Here is a 20019-nt window from a genome sequence, read left to right as displayed (position 1 = left end):
TGTTGAGACCATTTATCAGCTTCTCAGAAATGTTCACAATCTTTCACCTTTAACCACTACCTAACCATCTTCTCCCAAGTCCAACAATGTCAGTTTTAACAGATTTTATATTTTCTGTTTAATTTAGGCATTATTAGATGACAGATGCTGCTACTTTCATTCCCATAATGCTTCATTTATCACTGCCTTGTAATCTACTGTGACTCTAATGAGAAACAGTTTTAGTGTAGCAGTCTTTTTTTTTTTTTGCAAGTGCAGCAACATGTAGGAGAGATAACCCCATGCATAGAACTTGTGAAGGCCTTTAAATTAAAGATAGAAGTTCCAAAAATACAGCGAATAGGTTAAAGGTTGCTACCCCATGCCTGCACAGTCTGAACAATGAGTGTACAGCTGCAAATTGACATGATGGTTTGGTGTTTCATAACTACAGGTTTAAAGTTTTACAATGCAACATTTCTGAATCTTACCATAGTCTTTAAAGATATATTATTATGGTGGCAAGTATGATTACCAAGAGCCAAATATAATTCTAGAATTTGAATACCACATAATCAATGTGACACTTTACCAAATAACAAAATCCATCATTGTACATTTGCCTGCTTATGTTATTATGCATATTATGCATTGAGGAAAATAACAGCAAAAAAGTGATAACTTGTAAACTGTTTTTGAAATGCTCACTTTAAAACAATGAAATGAAATGAACGAAAAAGGCAAAAATCAAGAATGATGATGAATGAACTGGAAACTGTTTATTATTATTATAGCAGACTCTTCTTTACAGATCTGATAACAGCTTTGAAGTATATACAAACCTTTACAGCATTTTTAATACAAAAAAAAATCTGGTTTCCCAACAGCCGAGATACCAGTCTCTTTATGAAATGAAGTGCAGCACTGCAGTATATTGAAAAGCAACAATGAACTATTTAATGAGGTCACCTGCTGTACTTTTCACTTCTCAGCACATTACAGCAGACAATTAGAAGGGCAGTTGAAGCAGCTTTGGAAGACATGGATTGTTAGAGCTGTACCATGCTGTTGCATTAAACTGGACAGCTTTATAGCCAAGTCGCCAGCATTAGAGGTTATATGGGCTGTAACATGCGCTTCCAGATTGAGAAGAGTTAATGTGACTACCCTTGCAATGTTTCAGACAGATAATTTATCTTTTCTGTCCCGATTACATTTATTTATGTATAGAAAACCTGCAACAAGGCCATTTGTCCTCGTATATAATCGGTTGAAATGTGCGATAAAATGTGTACATAGTACCTCGTGCTCTTGCTAGCTGGTACAAACGCAGTTACATTTCTAATACAGTGGAAACACCCATGTCCGTGTCTTCATATGTTTTGAGATAGAGGCCACTTCTGATCTTAAATCGATAAGCATGCAATGGGAACATACACAAACTAGCATCACAGTGGAACTCAGGATCTGCAAGAAATGTTCCAGTAGACTTCACAACAAAAGGTTCACAGTCAAAATAAAAATACAAAAAAATGAGTCACTCATAGTTTGTGTCTTTTGCTTAAACATGAGATATTTTCTGGGATTCCTTAGCTTGTTTGCAACTATATAACCATTTAATCACTCTAGCATTCCTTTCTACGGCCGAAATACCATAAGGGACTCGATCATTTGTTTCTTCATCATCTGTCAGATCATCATTGCTCCTTCGTGACTGCTCACAATCCGAACTGATCATGCTTGCACTACGAAAGTTCAGGGAGATTATGTCCGAGTTTGCCCGTGTGAAGTTCTCCATGCCAATGTTTTCAAGTTCTTCAGGATCCAGCCCACAGTAGTTAAAGAACCTCTCTACATCAGCATTAGCACGGGCATATCGATCACTAAGGTCAGACTTGGAGCGGTGGAGTGATGGCCGCCTGCTTGGATTGACTGTCAAGTCCGGGGTGGTTTGTGGCGGTGACTTGGGTATATTACAGGTTGGAATATTCGGCTTGGGTAGAACGGGAGGGGCAGAGCTGCTGCTGGGTATTGGTTTCAGAGGCCTCCCTTCCACCACTCTTCTCACATCGGCCGAACTGCGAGAAATATGCAGGGCTGAATCACTGACTTGGTCTTCAAACAATCTTTTGGTTATGTTCAGATTGCCTCCCTGCGGACTGCCTTGGTTACTGTACACCCGAATAGTTTCCGCAAACGTACGCCGACTAATTTCTGTGGAGGCCGGTCTGTGCTGGGGCCAGTTCCGTGTGGTGTGCTTATGTACTGAGCCCGAGGTAGAACTCTCTGGACTGTTGATTATGTTTTTCAGTATTTCCAAATTTATATTCTCTCTTTTAGCAGTGCTGTCTGCCTTGTGATTGTTGGTCAGCTTCTGCAGAGGGGTCCCGGTTGCCCGCCGGACAGCTGGGCAGACTGGTGGCTTTGCCAGCACAGCCGGCTTCACCGGCTCCTGCTTGGCATTGATGACCTCTTGGCTCTTAACGTATTTTGCTTTATCAGCTTCCAGCCGTTCAACCGCACTGAGTCTTTTGGGGTTGGGCTCCGCCTGCCTTCGAAAATAGTCTGGCCCTTTATTTAGTATACGGAGGGGAACGGCTGAAGTGAAAGTGGTGGTCGAACCAACTGGTTTGACCATGCTATCTGCTTGTAGCATTTCTGTAGGCATGTTCGATGGCCTTTCTCCAGTAGCCGTCTTGGAATCTGAATTCAGCAACTCCAAATGCGCTGTATTGAATTGTGCACATCAAGCAGACTGGAGAGAGGAAGAGTCTCATGGGCCTAGGGCCTCATCTTACAGCTCATTAAACAACACTATGTTCTCATTAAAGCCAGTCTTTGTACAAAGGGCCACTAGACACAAGTTTGTATTAATCTGCTCTGCTGGTTCTTTTTTATTTGAAGCTGACTGTGAGACGTGGAAGACTTGTCTGCTCTTTTATACACAACTCCAGGCAATGATCTGAAACACAGAATAACCAACCATGTGTTAGTATGACAGGGTGACATCACAGCAAGTCCATAGCAACTACACAAAAAACAAGAAAACTGCAGAGTCTGCAGTTAATGGCTGGTACAGAGTCCAGCACACAGGCAGGCATGCACATTAAAAGTTACATGATCAATTCTAAATCAGAGGTCTGAATGGTGACATTTTAAAATAATTGCCAGGCCTAAATGCCAGCTTAGCAAAACATTTTACGCCAAGTCATTAACGTTTAGAAATACAGCAAGGAAACAAGCCCTTCAGCCCAGCAAATCCACACCAACAATCGATCATCCGTTCACACCAGTTCTAAGAAACTGGAGCATCCAAAGAAAACCCATGTGGTCACAGAGGGAACCTGTGATAGTAAATTAGTAGATAGACAAAATGCTGGAGTAACTCAGCAGGACAGGCAGCATCTCTGGAGAGAAGGAATGGGTGACGTTTCAGATCAAGACCCTTCTTCAGACCGAAAGTCAGGGGAGAGGGAAACTAGAGATGAGGAAGGATAAGGTGTGAAAATGGCAGATCAAAGCAGATAGTGTTTAAAGAAATGTAGAATGGTTCATTGTTCTTTGAGAGGAAGGTGACAACGAGGCAAACAAACAGTAAAATCAGGAGGATAGTGAAACTTGTCATGTAAACCAACACCTGCAGTTCCTTCCTACACATTTAGTAAATTAGTCGTTATTTGCACTAAGAATTTTGAGCTCATCATCAGAGGTAACAGTGAACGTTACGATGGGCCACAGTGACACTGGGAGAGACAGCAGCCACCAAGCCACATTTGCTGCAAGTGTGTACATTGAGCTGAGATAAGGAGTGTCAAATTAGTTTGATTTAGTTTGTAAATTTGAGCTTTGCAATAGTACAGTCAAGTTCTGAAATATTAAATCACAGTTTAATGTTAAGCAGCTACTTGGTGCCCGAAGAACAGGAAGCCAGCATTATTACATCTGCGTGTCACATTATTAAGCACAGGAAATGTTAGCCTGTTAACTTCAAATTATGTCAAAGTGACACAATTAACTTGCTCTTCTCCAAAGGGCAGAAAATGTAGATATTTTAAGTTAGTGCCATTACATGCCTGAACACTGGTATCACTTATTTTAATGCTTTCCAGGCTATCACATTCCTATTCACCTTCCATTGTGCCCTGAAGGCAGTTACTGCTCATATATAAAAAGAGGCCAGCTCACCTGTGCATTTCCCTGCACTGGCTTTTAGAAGATCATGTACTGGAAAGGTTTTATTACCACACAGCGCAAAAGTCTGTAGCCCTGACCGTCTGCTCACCGCTTGCACCCGGAACACTGGAAAACTGGAACACCGGAAAACTGGAACACCCGGAGAAAACCCAGGCAGGTCACGGGGAAAAAGTACAAATTCTATATAGACATAATCTGTGGTCAGGATCGATCCTGGGTCTCTGGTGCTGCAAAGCAGCAACTCTACCGGCGCTCCATCGTGCCGCACTAATCTACTTGGCCTCACCAGGAGTGGTATCTGCGGTGCAAATTTCCAAAAGAAAGCTCAATCCACCCTGGTCGCCAAGGCCTGGCACAGGGCTTCCCAGTTACACAGAAATTCTCCGACAGTCAGTTCAGCTTGAAGCATTATCCGTGCCAAGCAGCAGGGGGCCCAAACTTCTGCATAGTTACAGAGGTAGAAATTGACAAATCCACACGGAATGGCCAACTTTTTAAGCAGAATTCAGGCTATAGTTAAGAAACTGAGAGGCAAGGCAACAAACAACATAATGATCCACCCCAATCCCAAGATAACCATCCGCCTGAAAAACACAGTGATTATTTGAAACTGGTATAAGATGCCCATAGAGAAGCAAGAAATGCTGTTACCATAGAACTGCTGATTGAAATTATAAAGCACAAGAATAGAAACATAGAAAATAGGTGCAGGAGTAGGCCATTCGGCTCTTCGAGCCTGCACCGCCATTCAAAATGATCATGGTTAATCATCCAACTCAGTGTCCCATCCCTGCCTTTTCTCCATACCCCATGATCCCTTTAGCCACAAGGGCCACATCTAACTCTCTCTTAAATATAGCCAATGAACTGGCCTCAACTACCTTCTGTGGCAGAGAATTCCACAGATTCACCACTCTCTGTGTAAAAAATGATTTTCTCATCTCGGTCCTAAAAGACTTCCCTCTTATCCTTAAACTGTGACCCCTAGTTCTGGACTTCCCCAACATCGGGAATAATCTTCCTGCATCTAGCCTGTCCAACCCCTTAAGAATTTTGTCAGTTTCTATAAGATCCCCCCTCAATCTTCTAAATTCTAGCGTGTACAAGCCGAGTCTATCCAGTCTTTCTTCATATGAAAGTCCTGTCATTTCAGGAATCAGCCTGGTGAACCTTCTCTGTACTCCCTCTATGGCAAGAATGTCTTTCCTCAGATTAGGAGACCAAAACTGTACGCAATACTCCAGGTGTGGTCTCGCCAAGACCCTGTACAACTGCAGTAGAACCTCTCTGCTCTTATACTCAAATCCTTTTGCTATGAATGCTAACATACCATTTGCTTTCTTCACTGCCTGCTGCACCTGCATTCCTACTTTCAATGACTGGTGTACCATGACACCCAGGTCTCGTTGCATCTCCCCTTTTCCAAATCGGCCACCATTCAGATAATAGTCTACTTTCCTGTTTTTGCCACCAAAGTGGATAACCTCACATTTATCCACATTATACTGCATCTGCCATGCATTTGCCCACTCACCCAACCTATCCAAGTCACCTTGCAGCCTCCTAGCATCCTCCTCACAGCTAACACTGCCCCCCCAGCTTAGTGTCATCCGCAAACTTGGAGATGTTGCATTCAATTCCCTCATCCAGATCATTAATATATATTGTAAATAGCTGGGGTCCCAGCACTGAGCCTTGCGGTACCCCACTAGTCACTGCCTGCCATTCTGAAAAGGACCCGTTTACTCCCACTCTTTGCTTCCTGTCTGCCAGCCAGTTCTCTATCCACATCAATACTGAACCCCCAATACCATGTGATTTAAGTTTGTATACTAATCTCTTATGTGGGACCTTGTCGAAATCCTTCTGAAAGTCCAGATATAACACATCCACTGGTTCTCCCTTATCCACTCTACTAGTTACATCCTCGAAAAATTTTATAAGATTCGTCAGACATGATTTACCTTTCATAAATCCATGCTGACTTTGTCCAATGAATTCACCACTTTCCAAATGTGCTGCTATCCCATCTTTAATAACTGACTCCAGAATTTTCCCCACCACCGATGTTAGACTAACTGGTCTGTAATTCCCCGTTTTCTCTCTCCCTCCCTTTTTAAAAAGTGGGGTTACATGAGCTACCCTCCAGTCCTCAGGAACTACTCCAGAATCTAAAGACTTTTGAAAAATTATCACTAATGCATCCACTATTTCTGCGGCTACTTGCTTAAGTACTCTGGGATGCAACTTATCTGGCCCTGGGGATTTATCGGCCTTTAATCCATTCAATTTACCTAACACCACTTCCCGGCTAACCAGGATTTCACTCAGTTCCTCCATCTCATTTAACCCCCGGTCCCTTGCTATTTCCAGCAGATTGTTTATGTCTTCCTTAGTGAAGACAGAACAAAAGTAGTCATTCAATTGGTCTGCCATGTCCTTGTTCCCCATGATCAACTCACCTGTTTCTGACTGCAAGGGACCTACATTTGTTTAACTCATCTTTTCCTCTTCACATATCTATAAAAAAATTTGCAGTCAGTTTTTATGTTCCCTGCCAGTTTTCTTTCATAATCTATTTTCCCTTTCCTAATTAAGCCTTTTGTCCTCCTCTGCTGGACTATGAATTTCTCCCAGTCCTCTGGTAGGCTGCTTGTTCTGGCTAATTTGTACGCTTCATCTTTTGTTTTGATATTTGTACGCTTCATCTTTTGTTTTGGTCTTTGAATGGGTCCAGCAAAGAACTATGTCAACCAAGTTAGACAAAAATGCTGGAGTCTTCGGAGAGAGGAGAATTTCTTCAAAGTAGGCATACCTTGAGGAGATTTCGCAGTGGAGTAGACAAAGAGAGAGGTTGGTGCTCTTACATTGTAAGTTGCTAGTTCAAGACCTTGGCGTTATTTTTTTAATGTTGCAATGCAACCTATAAAACTAAATTTACAGAACCAATTTAGAAGCAAATTTAGCTTGAACAAAATAAAATTCAGCATCTTAGTACAATACCTTGTAGGCAGTGAAGAAAATTAATAAAAACCCATTGGATTGTGCACTTTTCCTAACAGAAAATGAGCTGCTGACAGAACTTAGCCAGTCAAGCAGCATCAGTGGAGATAAAGGGATGGTTGATGTTAGTGTTGAGAGCCTGCATCAGGAATGGGAATGCATAGTGAAGATGGCAAGTATAAATATGTGAGGGGCTGGGTGAGGGGGAGCCAGCACGTGACAGATAGATTTGGCTAGGGGGGTGGTTGTTAATGAAGAGGCAGAGCCAGGTGGCAGATAGAAGGGTAGAGAAAGCGACAGGTGATAAATGTGGACAAAGGGTGGAAGATTATGGGATCTGATAAGGAAAGGTGATGTGTGGTACTGGATAAGGGACGATGGGCAGACAGGATCAAAGGGGCAAGGGATCGGGGATCCCATGGGTTGAATGTGTGGAACTAGGTGAGGGAAGGTAAAGAAACTGGCTAATAGTAGGTGAGCAAGAGAACATTGGTGGATCAGGCGAATTAAAGGATGGAGGATACTTGCGAAATTGGAGAAATCAACGTTCATGCCTTTGAATTGTAGGTTACCCAGGCAGAATATGAGGCAGTGTTCTTTTATTTTCTGCCTTTGGCCTCCTCCACTGCCAGGGTGATGCCAAATGCAAACTAGAAGAATAGCACTGCATATTTCCTCTGGACAGTCTACAACGCACTGAATTTTCCAATTTTGGGTAATCCTCATTTTCTGTGTTCTTCCCATCCCTCTCTCCTTCCAATCAACCTCCAGTCCTCCCATTTTTGCCCCTTTCCTAATACATCCCCCTTATCACTCGTTTTCAACCCCCTTGCCCACAAGTTCCATCTACCTACAACCCGCATGTAACACCCACAGGATCCTCTCTCCCAACTGGAAATTGGTTAGGGATTTGAGAAAAGTGATTTGGAAGGGCAAGGGCAAGCATGGAGGGAATGGGAATGACAGGACTACTCTATTACATGCCAGAATGCTCTTGCTGAATTGAAAGACATCTATCCTGTACTGTAAATATACTGTAACACAGAGAGGTAAACCATCTGCAGCTGATCCCAGGAAACAACGTGCTATCTGGGGGACACAAAAGCTATCCACACAAGGTCAAACAAGTGATCAAAGAGCTATGAATGACCGGCAGATATTATTTTCAAATATTTCTACCTACCGTTGCAAATTGCTAATTTATCTAAAAGGACACAAAGTGTTGGAGTATCTCAACAAAGCCAGCATCTCTGGAGAACGCGGATAGGTGACGTTTCGGGTCGGGATCTATCACCTATCCATGTTCTCCAGTGATGCTGCCTGACCCACTGAGTCATTCCACCACTTTGTGTCCTTTGTGAAAAACCAGCATCTGCCATTATTTATTTCTGTTCATTTATACATCTGTCTGTTACATTTTCAGCAAACCCAAGTTCTCCCTTTACATTAACCCAATGTTCATTAGACTTTGCCCTGTCCAACAGTGAAGGGTCTTATGTAACTACACACCAATTTTTACAGACATGAATAGAGGTCAATACGATAATTTGAGGTAAAAAAGGTAACTGGCCAAAATTGAAACAGCAATACAAAGTCCATACTTCACATTGACAGATCCAATATAATGTCAACAGCAGCTAATTAATGTTAACGCGGGCCCAAGCTCTTTGACTACTACCCGAGAGCTGCAGCATTATTATCTACCCACAGAAAGGACCTGGAATATGCACAACAACCCAGTCATGTTCCAGTCAAATTTTATTGACAAAATAGCATCCAATGATGACCAGCTGCTTCAATCTCTTGGAGAATTACAGTTCTGTCAGCAATCACATTAACTGTACATGATAGCAAGAAATGCAAAGGAAGGGGAATAGGCAGCAAGAACCAGTGCAAATGTAGAGGAGTGCCATGCCAACTACAATGTGGGTTGGGTGTTGATTGGCAATGATCATGGGGAACATCTTTGTAATTACCTTTGAAGAGACATCTGTTTAGAAAATGTACCTGTTAAGTGTTCCAGATGTGATTTGTACCCAGAGGGAGATTTAATTAAGGCAAACATCACGAATTACACTATCGCCATGTGCGTGCTGAGGTCTTGGGAGGGTCAAAAACTAACATAAGCGGAAAGGTGTGTTTCCTTCTGGCACCATACAGAACAATCGCTTACTGGATTTGAATGTTTATTTTATTCCAAGCCTCACAACACGGCAAGTTAAAATGTTTTTCACCCATCCTCTTTGCAATTCTCATAAAACTGGAAGATATGGTAATACATAATCAAATTATGGTTGGTATCTAAATTCAGGCTCAACTGACGCCAAACCTATTTGTGTGTTTCTTCCTGAAGTAATTTTACTGATGAAGAACTATTTTCTTCATAACAATTCAACCAACCCCCTCAACCTCGTACTTCAGTGCAGTATCTCACCTCTCACCCATATATGGGTGAAGCCACTGGAATTCTCAGCAACATCATCTGAAACTCATATATTTATCAGGAAGGCTGGCTGACGGAGTTGGATTCATGGGAGGTGGTCTTGGAGGGGAGGATGCTCCTCAAACTGCGGATCATCCTGGACAATACAGCTCACCCCCTCCATGACACACCGGTCAACCAGAGGAGTACCTTCAGCAACAGACTGGTTTCACCAAGATGCAGGACAGAAAGCCACAGGAGATCCTTCTTCCGTGTGATTATTAAACTGTACAACTCCTCCCCTTCTGTCATTGGGCAAACAGACCGTCTCTCTTCCCCACCCCCCCCCCTCCCCCCTCCACACGTTACTTTAATTTAATGCTTCATATATGTTGTGTATGTATGACTGTTGGCAGAACAATTTCCCTCCTGAGATAAATAAAGTTCTATCGTATCGTACAGATTTCAAGTAGAAGTCGTTGGAGGAGTGGATAATAGTTGTTTTAAAACCCACAATTAAAAGATTACATTTACACATACTGACAAAAAGCTTTTCAATCAAACAACTTTAGGCTTAGCTACTGTTATAGGGAAGGAGGCTCTGGCAGTTAATTAAAACAGATTAAGCACACACCAAACAGAAGCTGATCATATTTAACGATTTGTGACTTTGATTGTAGGATAAATATTGGCCAATTGGCCAGGGCACTTGGGATAATTCCTTCAAAATGGTCTCCAGGTTTATTTTCCTTCAGAAATCAGATTGTGTCTTGGTTCCGCCCAATTCACATTGAACTGATCGCTGCAACTTGCCAGCTAAACTACATTATGTGGGTCAACATGTTCTTGACTTCAGCATCTGAATATTACAAGGTGGAACTCGGGAAGCTGCTGAATCTCAGATACTGGTGAACTGACATCTGTCAGCATTGCTGGACTTGGCATCGAATCCAGGAATAATGCACAAATTGGTGCATTTCATTCCTGGTTTCCGAGCTCAATACAAGTCACCAGCCAGAATCAAATCAAGTGTAGATAAGCATTTTTGTTTACATTTTAATAATATCAGCAAGTCAATATTTTTTCTTGTAATAATTATTAATATTCTTACCTAATTGACATGAACGGTTTTCAAATGTCTCCGATTAGCCGTAAAAATGCCCTTTGGCAACTCTGGGATATAGTCTCAAGGTTTGACACCCAAGGCCAAATCACTGCTTTCTGATAACATACACATGGTGTGGTGTATTTACACATGTCCCCTTGAGTCCATGGCAAACCACATTTAGGACTATCTGCCACATCTCTCCACATTGGGGTGCACCCATGACAGTGCATCAGTTCTTTGCTACAGTACCGCAATGCCAGCTGAGATGATTTGTGTGCTCCAGTTTCTATTGTGGGTCAGATCATAACACGGCTGAAACCATTGTTTTAAGCCCCGTCCCACTTTCACAACCTAATTGGCGACCTCTGCCGAGTTTGCCCTTGACTCAATACTCGCAGCATGGTCGCCACGAGCTCGCAGGAGGTCTTCGTAACTCTTCCTCGTGCTTGTGAGTGGTCTCCGCGTACCCGTGGCCTCAAGTAGGTCGCGGCGTTTTTTCCAGCCTGATAAAAAATGTCCACGAGTAAAAAAAAAGGTCGGCATGGAAAAATGTTATACTTTTTACTCGTAGGTAGGTAGTAGGTAGGTCATGATGGTAGTCGTAGGTCGGTAACTGGCCCGAGAAAAAAAATGCAAACATGACATAATTTTATCATGGGATCATTTTCCACTCGTAGCTAGTCATAGTTGGTCTTAGGTGTGGAAGACTGAGGTCGAGGGGGGTCGGAGGAGATCGTAGACATGTCGTAGGAGGTCGTAGACAGTCGTGGGAGGTATTTTACTTCGGCGAGTCAACATGACCTTGACATTTTTTTCAACTCGTCTAGGGTCTTCTAAGCTCGTGGGTTAGGTCGTCCAAGTGGGACAGGCCCTTAAGAAGGAACTGCAGATGCTGGTAAAGTCAAAGGTAGATACAAAATGCAGGAGAAAGAAAGTGGGCAGGGACAGTGGGATTAGTGGGAGGACTGGGAAGGAGGAGGGGAAGGAGAGAGAGAGAGAGAGAGAGCAAGGCCTACCTGTAGAGAAGTCAACAGCAATACTGCTGAGGTGTAAACTACCCAAGCGAAATATGAGGTGCTGTTCCTCCAATTTGCGCTGGGCCTCACACTGTCAACGGAGGAGGCCCGGGACAGAAAGGTCAGACTGGGAATGGGAGGGGGAGTTGAAGTGCTGGGACACTGGGAGATCAGCTTGGTTAAGACAGACTGAGCGGAGATGTTCAGCTAAATGATCACCGAGCCTGCGCTTGGTCTCACCGATGTAGAGAAGATGACACCTGGAACAGCGGATGCAGTAGAAGTTGGAGAAGGTGTAAGTGAACCTCTGTCTCACCTGGAAAGACTGTTTGGGTCCTTGGAGTCGAGGGGGGAGGTAAAGTGACAGGCGTTGCATCTCCTACGGTTGCAGGGGAAAATACCTGGGATGGGGGTGGTTTGGGTAGGAAGGGATGAGTTGACCAGGGAGTTACGGAAGAAACGGTCTCTGCGGAAAGCAGAAAGGGGTGGAGATGGGAAGATATGGCCAGAGTGGGATCCCTTTGGAGGTGGTGAAAATGTTGGAGGATTATATGTTGTATGCGACAGCTGATGGGGTGGAAGGTGTCTACGGCTGAATCCATGATAGAATGATGGGCCAAACATACCGCTGTAAGTTATCTTGTGGACCCGAGGGTTGGAATTGCTCGGTTCTGCTATTCCAAGGATTGAGCTTTGACACTATTAAAATGCACACTCTGGTTAATGGTCAGCCAGCCAAAGCCCTTTTACAATTTAAAACAAAGATCCTTAATGGTGAAGACAGAGTGAGAATCAGGACCATCCCAATTAAACAAATGTGATCTATAAAAAACAATGCCGACTGATAATACAAAAGTTTTTCCAATGGAAAGCTAATGATAGAAGTGTTGCATTTAAATTCAATAACCACAATTACAAGAGAATCAAACAAGTTTTATCATAACACCTTTATTGCAAACATCAAACATTGCCATGAAACAAGGCGAAACTCCTGCTGCTAATCAAGAAAGATCATGTCGTTATCAAGAATGAGAGGGGAAAGTACGGGGGTAGGGGATATGGTTCAGCTGACTCTAAATGAGGCTCACATGCTAGACACAAGCATTTCATGCTGAAAGTCACCATTCTTTCAGCTTGTATTTTGGTCAGTTTTCAAAATTAAAGAATAGCAACTTTTGCCTTGGAATGCCATAAGGTGCTGTTGCCATGTTATTGTAAACGTGAACAGTCCATGTAGTATGCATATGCAAAGGGTGCCAATTTGATGACAATTGTAGAACTCTGATTTTGCACAAGTTCAAGTCAGAACAGTAAAACTGACAATCAGGCACACTAGGCAGATGAAACAAGGAATTGCAGATGCCGGGTTACACTAAAAGATCCAGGCAGGCAGAAGTGAACAAAACAACAAAAAAGAAAATCAGGATTCCCAAATGGTAGGACAGTGGATTACGAGATTCACTGCAGTTGTCCAAGTGAGTGAGGGAACAGTGAACTCCACCAGACAGAAGGGGAATTTTGTTTTGGAGCCTAGTTTATAAAGAGGGCAGAACACTTAAAATTTCCAATTAGTTAGAGAACCATTTCATAGTGCTTAAATTTGAAGCATTTTCACATCAGTATAAGCGATTGAAATGTGGTCCATGCACTCCAAAGACGTACAAATATGTAGGAAAACTGGCTTGGTAAATTAAAAAAAAATTGCCCCTATTGTGTGTAGGATAGATTTAGTGTGCGGGGACCGCTGGTTGGCGCGGACCCGGTAAGCCGAAGGGCCTGTTTCCGTGCTCGATCTCTAAACAAAACTGTAATCGCTCTTGTAAATTCTCCCCCCTTCTAAGGGAGGTTCGCTTCCCTCTGTGCAAATGGTCGCCTCAATTCTGTAGTTTGTTTCTTTTTCATTTCATCCTTCCACTGAAACAAATGAATCATGCTGCTACTTGGCTTCCAAGTATATTTCAAGTCCTCTGCTTAGTCTTGTGTAAGCCTTTCACATTTCGTGAAGTAATGTGAACCATCACCACAGTTCTGTACCTACAATATTTGGACTCACCTCAGTCCTTTGTGCACTTGAGAATTTTTCTTCCAAAGTATGGGAATCCTGATTTTATTCGCAGGACCGAGGGAATGATCACTAACTGAGCAAATAGGTAATGTTTAGGACAATGCACAAGTTATATTGTGGCCATACCTTTATTTTCAGCAAATCTAAAATCCTAAGTGGTACTTGGCTTACTAAACATTTCGAGACAATTTCCATCATTTGCACACATCACGGCCTTTATTCATCAGTACTGCTCCGTACCTCGTTGGGCAGGCAGTAAACTTTTGGAGATTATTTTTCCTGATTACGGTCCTATGGCATAGGAGTTGAATCAACATTTGATAATGTAGTCTATTGGGAGGTCATAGAGCTCTACATTTTAAATAAAAATGTTGGTCCAGATGTGTGAATCCAACGGTTTATTAAGGCACAACTCATCACTGGCATAAATGACATATCTTTGCACCCAATGTGCAACTATCTCCAATTGTAAAACTAACATTTGGAGGGATGTTCAGCTTCTTGGCTGAAGGTCCACTCCCAAAAGACTTCCCTATAATTCCTAGATAATAATTCTTCCTCATTGCTTAATTTCACAAAATATGGCTAAGTGGAAGTTCTGCGGCTGTCTGTTTGACATGGTCAATGTCAGATTTCCTCTTAAACTTACTGATTAATTATTGCTAATTTTCTGGCTTCACGTAAATTGAGAGATGCACAAAGAGATGTCCCTGGTGGATCACAAGCAAACTAAATTCTAAAAGATGTAGATAATTTTTGGAGTATGTCACATTCATTATTGTATTAATAATCTTGTGACACATGCTTACATCTGTAAATGTGTAAATGGGAGTGACCATCAATGATTGAATAACGTTTGGCCAGTAACTAGAGGAAGCATTAACAAATCAATTGGGCCATGCACTGGTTGTGCTCCAACTGGAACAGGCATGAACTTTCTCTTGAAAAGAAAATGTATTCGGCTTTTAAATGACAACTCAACCTGCAACTTAAATAACATCCATGTGCTATTATGCATACCTTTACATTTACTGTACCAACCAAAGCACAATTAAATTAAATTAAACATAAATTTGCAATATATCCAAGAGGAGCATCACTACTGCTTGTCTAAAAAAAGCGGGTCTAAAGAAACGCCTCATTTGAAAAAACGGATGTGCTTTTACAGAATTTACAACACAGGAGGCCATTCGGCCCATCATGACCATGCTGATTGAAAGAGCTACCTGCCAGGTTCATATCAGGCATTGCTTAAATGTGGCAAGTGCTTCTGCCTCTTACCACTCTTTCAGACAGTCCCAGACCTCAATGAGATTGTGAGGAGGAACAAAAGTCTAATCTTTCCTATAATCTATCTATCAAGCAAACAACTCAATCACTCCTCAAAGCTGTAATTCCTGGCAACATCCTTGAAAATCTCATCTCTTGCCCTTCCAGGTTTTGGAAAGTAACAATTTGATTTAAGATTAACACAATTTAAGATGAACACAATTTAAGTGGAGTGGAGTTGGTCGAGCAATGCCACTCTCGTGGTGACTGCTCCGCGGAACCTGAGGTTCCCACCTGCTTTAAAAGGGCATCACTTATACCGGTGCCCAAGAAGAGCAAGGTGACGTGCCTCAATGACTATCAACCAGTGGCACTAATGTCGGTAGTGATGAAGTGCTTTGAGAGATTGATCATAGCGCAAATCAACTCCTATCACGACAAAAACCTGGACCCACTGCAGTTCGCCCACCGCCACAACAGATCAACGGTGGATACGATCTCGCTGGCTCTCCACTCGGTTCTGGACCACTTGGACAACAAAAACTCATATGTCAGACTGTTATTCATTGATTACAGATCGGCATTTAATACAATCATCCCCTCCAAGCTGGTTACCAAACTCGCAGAACTGGGTCTGCGCATCTCTCTGCAATTGCATCCTCAACTTCCTCACAGACCACAGACTGTTCGAATTGGTGGAAAGGTGTCAGCCTCGATAACAATCAGCACGGGAGCACCTCAAGGCTGCTTGCTCAGCCCCCTGCTGTACTCGCTCTATACCCATGACTGCGTAGCTGGTCATAGTACAAACTCCAACATCAAGTTCACTGACGACACCACTGTTGTGGGGCGTATCACTGATGGGGATGAGTCAGAGTATAGAAGAGAGATCGAACGACTGACCAAATGGTGCCAGCACAATAACCTGGCCCTCAACACCAGCAAAACCAAGGAACTGATTGTGGATTTTGGAGGAGGTAGGATGGGGACCCACAGTCCCGTTTATATCAACGGGTCGATGGTGGAAAGGGTCAAGAGCATCAAATTCCTGGGCGTGCACATCTCTGAACATCTCTCCTGGTCCGAGAACACTGATGCAATTATAAAGAAAGCACATCAGCGCCTATGCTTCCTGAGAAGATTACAGAGAGTCGGTATGTCAAGGAGGACTCTCTCTAACTTCTACAGGTGCACAGTAGAGAGCATGCTGACCGGTTGCATCGTGGCTTGGTTCGGCAACTTGAGCGCCTAGGAGCGGAAAAGACTACAAAAAGTAGTAAACACTGCTCAGTCCATCATTGCCTCTGACCTCCCTACCATCGAGGGGATCTATCGCAGTCACGGCCTCAAACAGGCTGGCAGTATCATCAAAGACCCACACCATCCTGGCCACTCACTCATCTCCCCGCTACCTTTAGGTAGAAGGTACAGGAGCCTGAAGACTGCAACATCCAGGTTCAGGAATATCTACTTCCCCGCTGCCATCAGGCTTTTAAACTCAATTCAAACAAAACTCTGAACATTAATAGCCCATTCTGTGTTTATTTGCACTTTATCTGTTTTATTTATTCATGTGTGTATATATATTTATATAATGATATATGGACACACTGATCTGTTCTGTATTCATGCCTACTATATTCTGTTGTGCTGAAGCAAAGCAAGAATTTCATTGTCCTATCTGGCACACATGACAATAAACTCTCTTGAATCTTGAATGCCTTCGACCCTGGAACTGTGTGAAGAGGTAAGCGGCTGTAAAGGGACAGCGCCGCTGGGGGGGGGAGAGAGTATCTTTCCACAGCGGGTGGGGAGTCTGGCCCGGGTCAACATGGCCTGGGTTGCACAAAGTAGCAAACTTGGCTGGGTCGCTGGGGCAAAGTTGTGGGGAGGGCAGGAGCGTTGAGAAGGAGAGGGCCGGGCATCATGCCAGCAAATCATTCATTTACTCAGTAGCTCGGGCGGCTGGGACCAGACAGTGAAACCGCCCGCCACCTCAGCGCCTTCTTCAGGCCCGCCCGCCAGCCAGCCACGGTGTCCTTCGGCACAGGCGCAACCGGTGGAGGTGGTGGCTGGCAGGTAGCTACTGGTCGGAAGGCTGGGTGCTCCGTCCCGGGCTCACTCTCTCTCCCCCAGTTATGTGATCTCCCTGAGCCAGGAAGTCCCGTCCCTCAGACCTGAACCGCACAGCGCATTGTGGGACTGGCGAAGATGGAGGCTCCCCAGTCCGCATTGCCTTCTTGAAGGAGCTTCACATCTTCCTTTCTGCTGAACCAAACCCTTGATCCTGTCCCGCCAGTCTTTTTCACAAATTTAGCAACTCAAAATGGGGGGCTTCTTTGTCGCTGGGAAATACAGTAACTCAAATTTCACTGGTTAAGTGCCAATAAACACAAAGTTGATCTTGAGGGTTGTTTCAATACCAGTGTCTCAAACTAATTCCTGTGTTCAGTGGACATAATATTTCTTAAATATATAAATACGTCAAAGTTTATTAACTATGGCGATAGATGTGGCCCTCCAACCGCTCAGACATAGGACCCGGCCCCTATGCACAACTAGGTTGCCGACCCCTGATCTACATTAATTTCAAGTCTTTGTACAACACTGCACAATTCTTCAGGATGTTTTCCCGAGTAAAACTTACCAAATGCTAGGAAAGACATTTAGGCTTGGCTTTTGAGATGCATAATTCTGGTACGGTGTTCTGAAACTTCACAGACTTTTCCTACAACAATAACCACCAGACCACACGTTTGCCAGTTCTTGGGCAGAGAAAGATCAGTAGTACCAATTGGCAACACTGCATCAGCCAATGAGTTGTTAAGGTTGAGCCTACATTTTACTGTGCAAAAAAGTTAATTTCCTCAGAAGCTTGTTTAAAAAACAGAAATAGAAATTCTAAAAGCTTTTCCCTAGCTTCTAGAAGGACTGTTTGAAACCTAATTACAAAGGGAAATAAGTTGTTCCCAAGTCTGGTGATACACACTTTCCAGCTTCTGTACCTTCTGTCAGGCAGAAGCAGGGTGGAGAAGCAAGGAGCGGGGATGGGACAAGTCTTTGATTATGTTGGCTGCTTTTCCGAAGCAGTGTGACACGTAGATTGTATTGTATTGTATTGTATTCAAATTTATTGTCATTGTCTCAGTTAGAGACAACGAAATGAATTTCCCTTACAGGCAGTATCATAAATATAAAAATAAATAAATAATAATAAATAATAAAACATATAAAAAATAAAATAGAATTAAAAAAAAAAGCACAAACACTGAAAGTCCACGACACAACATAACACAGTGGCACCAAGGTGAGGAAGGCACCATAGTCCAGCCAGCCTCCCCTCCGTTCTTCCCAGATGTTCACTCGTGGTCGAGGCCTTCCTAGCACCCGCAGTCGCCGCCCCGGGTGGCGTGATGTTCAGGCCCTCACGCCGGGCTGGTGCAATAGATGTGGCGTCAATGGTGGGATGTCTGGTTTGTGTAATAGACTGGGCTACATCTACAGTTCTCTGCAATATCTTGAGTGTTGGGCAGAGCTGTTCCAAAATCTAGCTGTGATGCAACCTGACAGTATACTTTCTATGGTGCATCTGCAGGAAGTACACTCCTCAGGAAGTACAAGTCCACCACCGATTTTCCAGCATCCTTGGTTCCAGTGCCTTCCCGGATTATCTATTTTGCCAGACCAACAGAGACCACGGCCTCCAACAGTACCAGAACGGTCCACCTAGGTAGCCTAGGAGCGGAGACATCGGTTTGCAAAGTCAACCTCAGAAGTTGGTTATGGGAATTAATCTCCTGCCTGTCCAGAGTTACAGAGCCTCGGCCGCCTGGAGCAAATTTGACCCGGCAATCAGCCACAGAGTAGGCTATTGTTTGTCTGTGTCTGAGTCTCAGGCACGTGCCGTAATTACTCAGGGTAGGCAGTCAGTCGGCTTCCAAAAAATCTTAAACCACGCATGCGCAGATAGTTCTCCTCTCCATAAACTGTCAGTCGACTTTTATAAAGTCTTCAAAAGCCATATCTCTTAATAAAGTACCGTATTTCCCGGCAATGAAGATGCACCTGCGTCGAAGACGCACCCCCATTTTGAGTTGCTAAGTTTTGAAAGAAGGCTGGCGGGACATAGAATTTCTCACGCTCAAAAAAATTAAAAATTAAAAATAAAGAAAGTAACAATTCAATTTGCCCAAGGCTCCCAACGGGAGCACACAGGTTGAATCAGTTGTGATCTTGTATGACAATAATAGTTCAAGGGACCAATTTGGGAGAAGAGTTCCCTTCACAGCGTGTGGGGTCTGGCCAGGGGTAAAGTTGCTGGGAGGGCAGGAGCGTTGAGAAGGAGGGGTCGGGGATCATGCCAGTAACTCACTCACCGCTGCCGCAGCGCTCCGGGCGCGGAGCCATCGCATTGTGGCCGGGGAGGGAAGTAGCTCGGGTGGGTGCGATCGGCCACTGGTACTGGACAGCGGAACCGGCCGCCACCTCATCGCCTTCTGCCGGCCCCATCTCTGGCAGTGCTCTCTGTCTGAACATCTCTCACCTGCCGCTCGCCGGCCTCGCTCATGTCAGCCACTTCCCGCAAATCCTTAAATTCCGACTGCCGCCGGGAGCAGGACATAGCCTCACTTGCTGCGCTGGGTGACACAGCATGGCATTCATTGCCCGGTCCGTGTCTTTCAATGTAGACCGGACAGCGAGGGGACCAGCTCAAGAGCGGGTCAGCTGGCAATGGATAACAGGACAGTGGGCGATGGAGTTTACTCCTGTGTCAGCGCGAGTAACCTCAATTGGTCCCTTGATCGCACTGATACAGGATTAAACTCCACCGCCCACTGTCCTGTTATCCATCGCCCGTTGACCCGCTCTTGAGCTGGTCCCCTACATTGAAAGACACGAACCGGACAGTGAATACCATGCAGTGTCACCCAGTGCAGCAAGTGAGGCTATGTCCTGCTCCCGG

At 43.9% G+C, this 20019-nt stretch overlaps 1 protein-coding gene across 7 annotated transcripts in view; it reads right to left on the bottom strand.

The window, feature by feature from the left end:
• Positions 1-733: 733 nt before the first annotated feature.
• The window catches only part of fam110b (family with sequence similarity 110 member B), a 150383-nt gene continuing 131097 nt past the window's right edge, over positions 734-20019 (bottom strand). For 6 of the 7 annotated variants that reach the window (XM_033019759.1, XM_033019758.1, XM_033019763.1 and 3 more), the window contains one exon: positions 734-2941. In XM_033019759.1, the coding sequence (XP_032875650.1) occupies positions 1541-2647 (1107 nt within the window). In that variant the 5' untranslated portion in view covers positions 2648-2941 and the 3' untranslated portion in view covers positions 734-1540. Of the gene's footprint in view, positions 2942-15671; positions 15676-20019 lie in introns of all 7 variants that reach the window. The other variant, XM_033019762.1, reaches the window with a different exon arrangement.

Source organism: Amblyraja radiata, chromosome 4, assembly GCF_010909765.2.
Source record: "Amblyraja radiata isolate CabotCenter1 chromosome 4, sAmbRad1.1.pri, whole genome shotgun sequence".
NCBI lineage: Eukaryota > Metazoa > Chordata > Chondrichthyes > Rajiformes > Rajidae > Amblyraja > Amblyraja radiata.
Note: the sequence above shows the minus strand (reverse complement) of the source record. Positions and strands in the feature narration are given on the sequence as shown.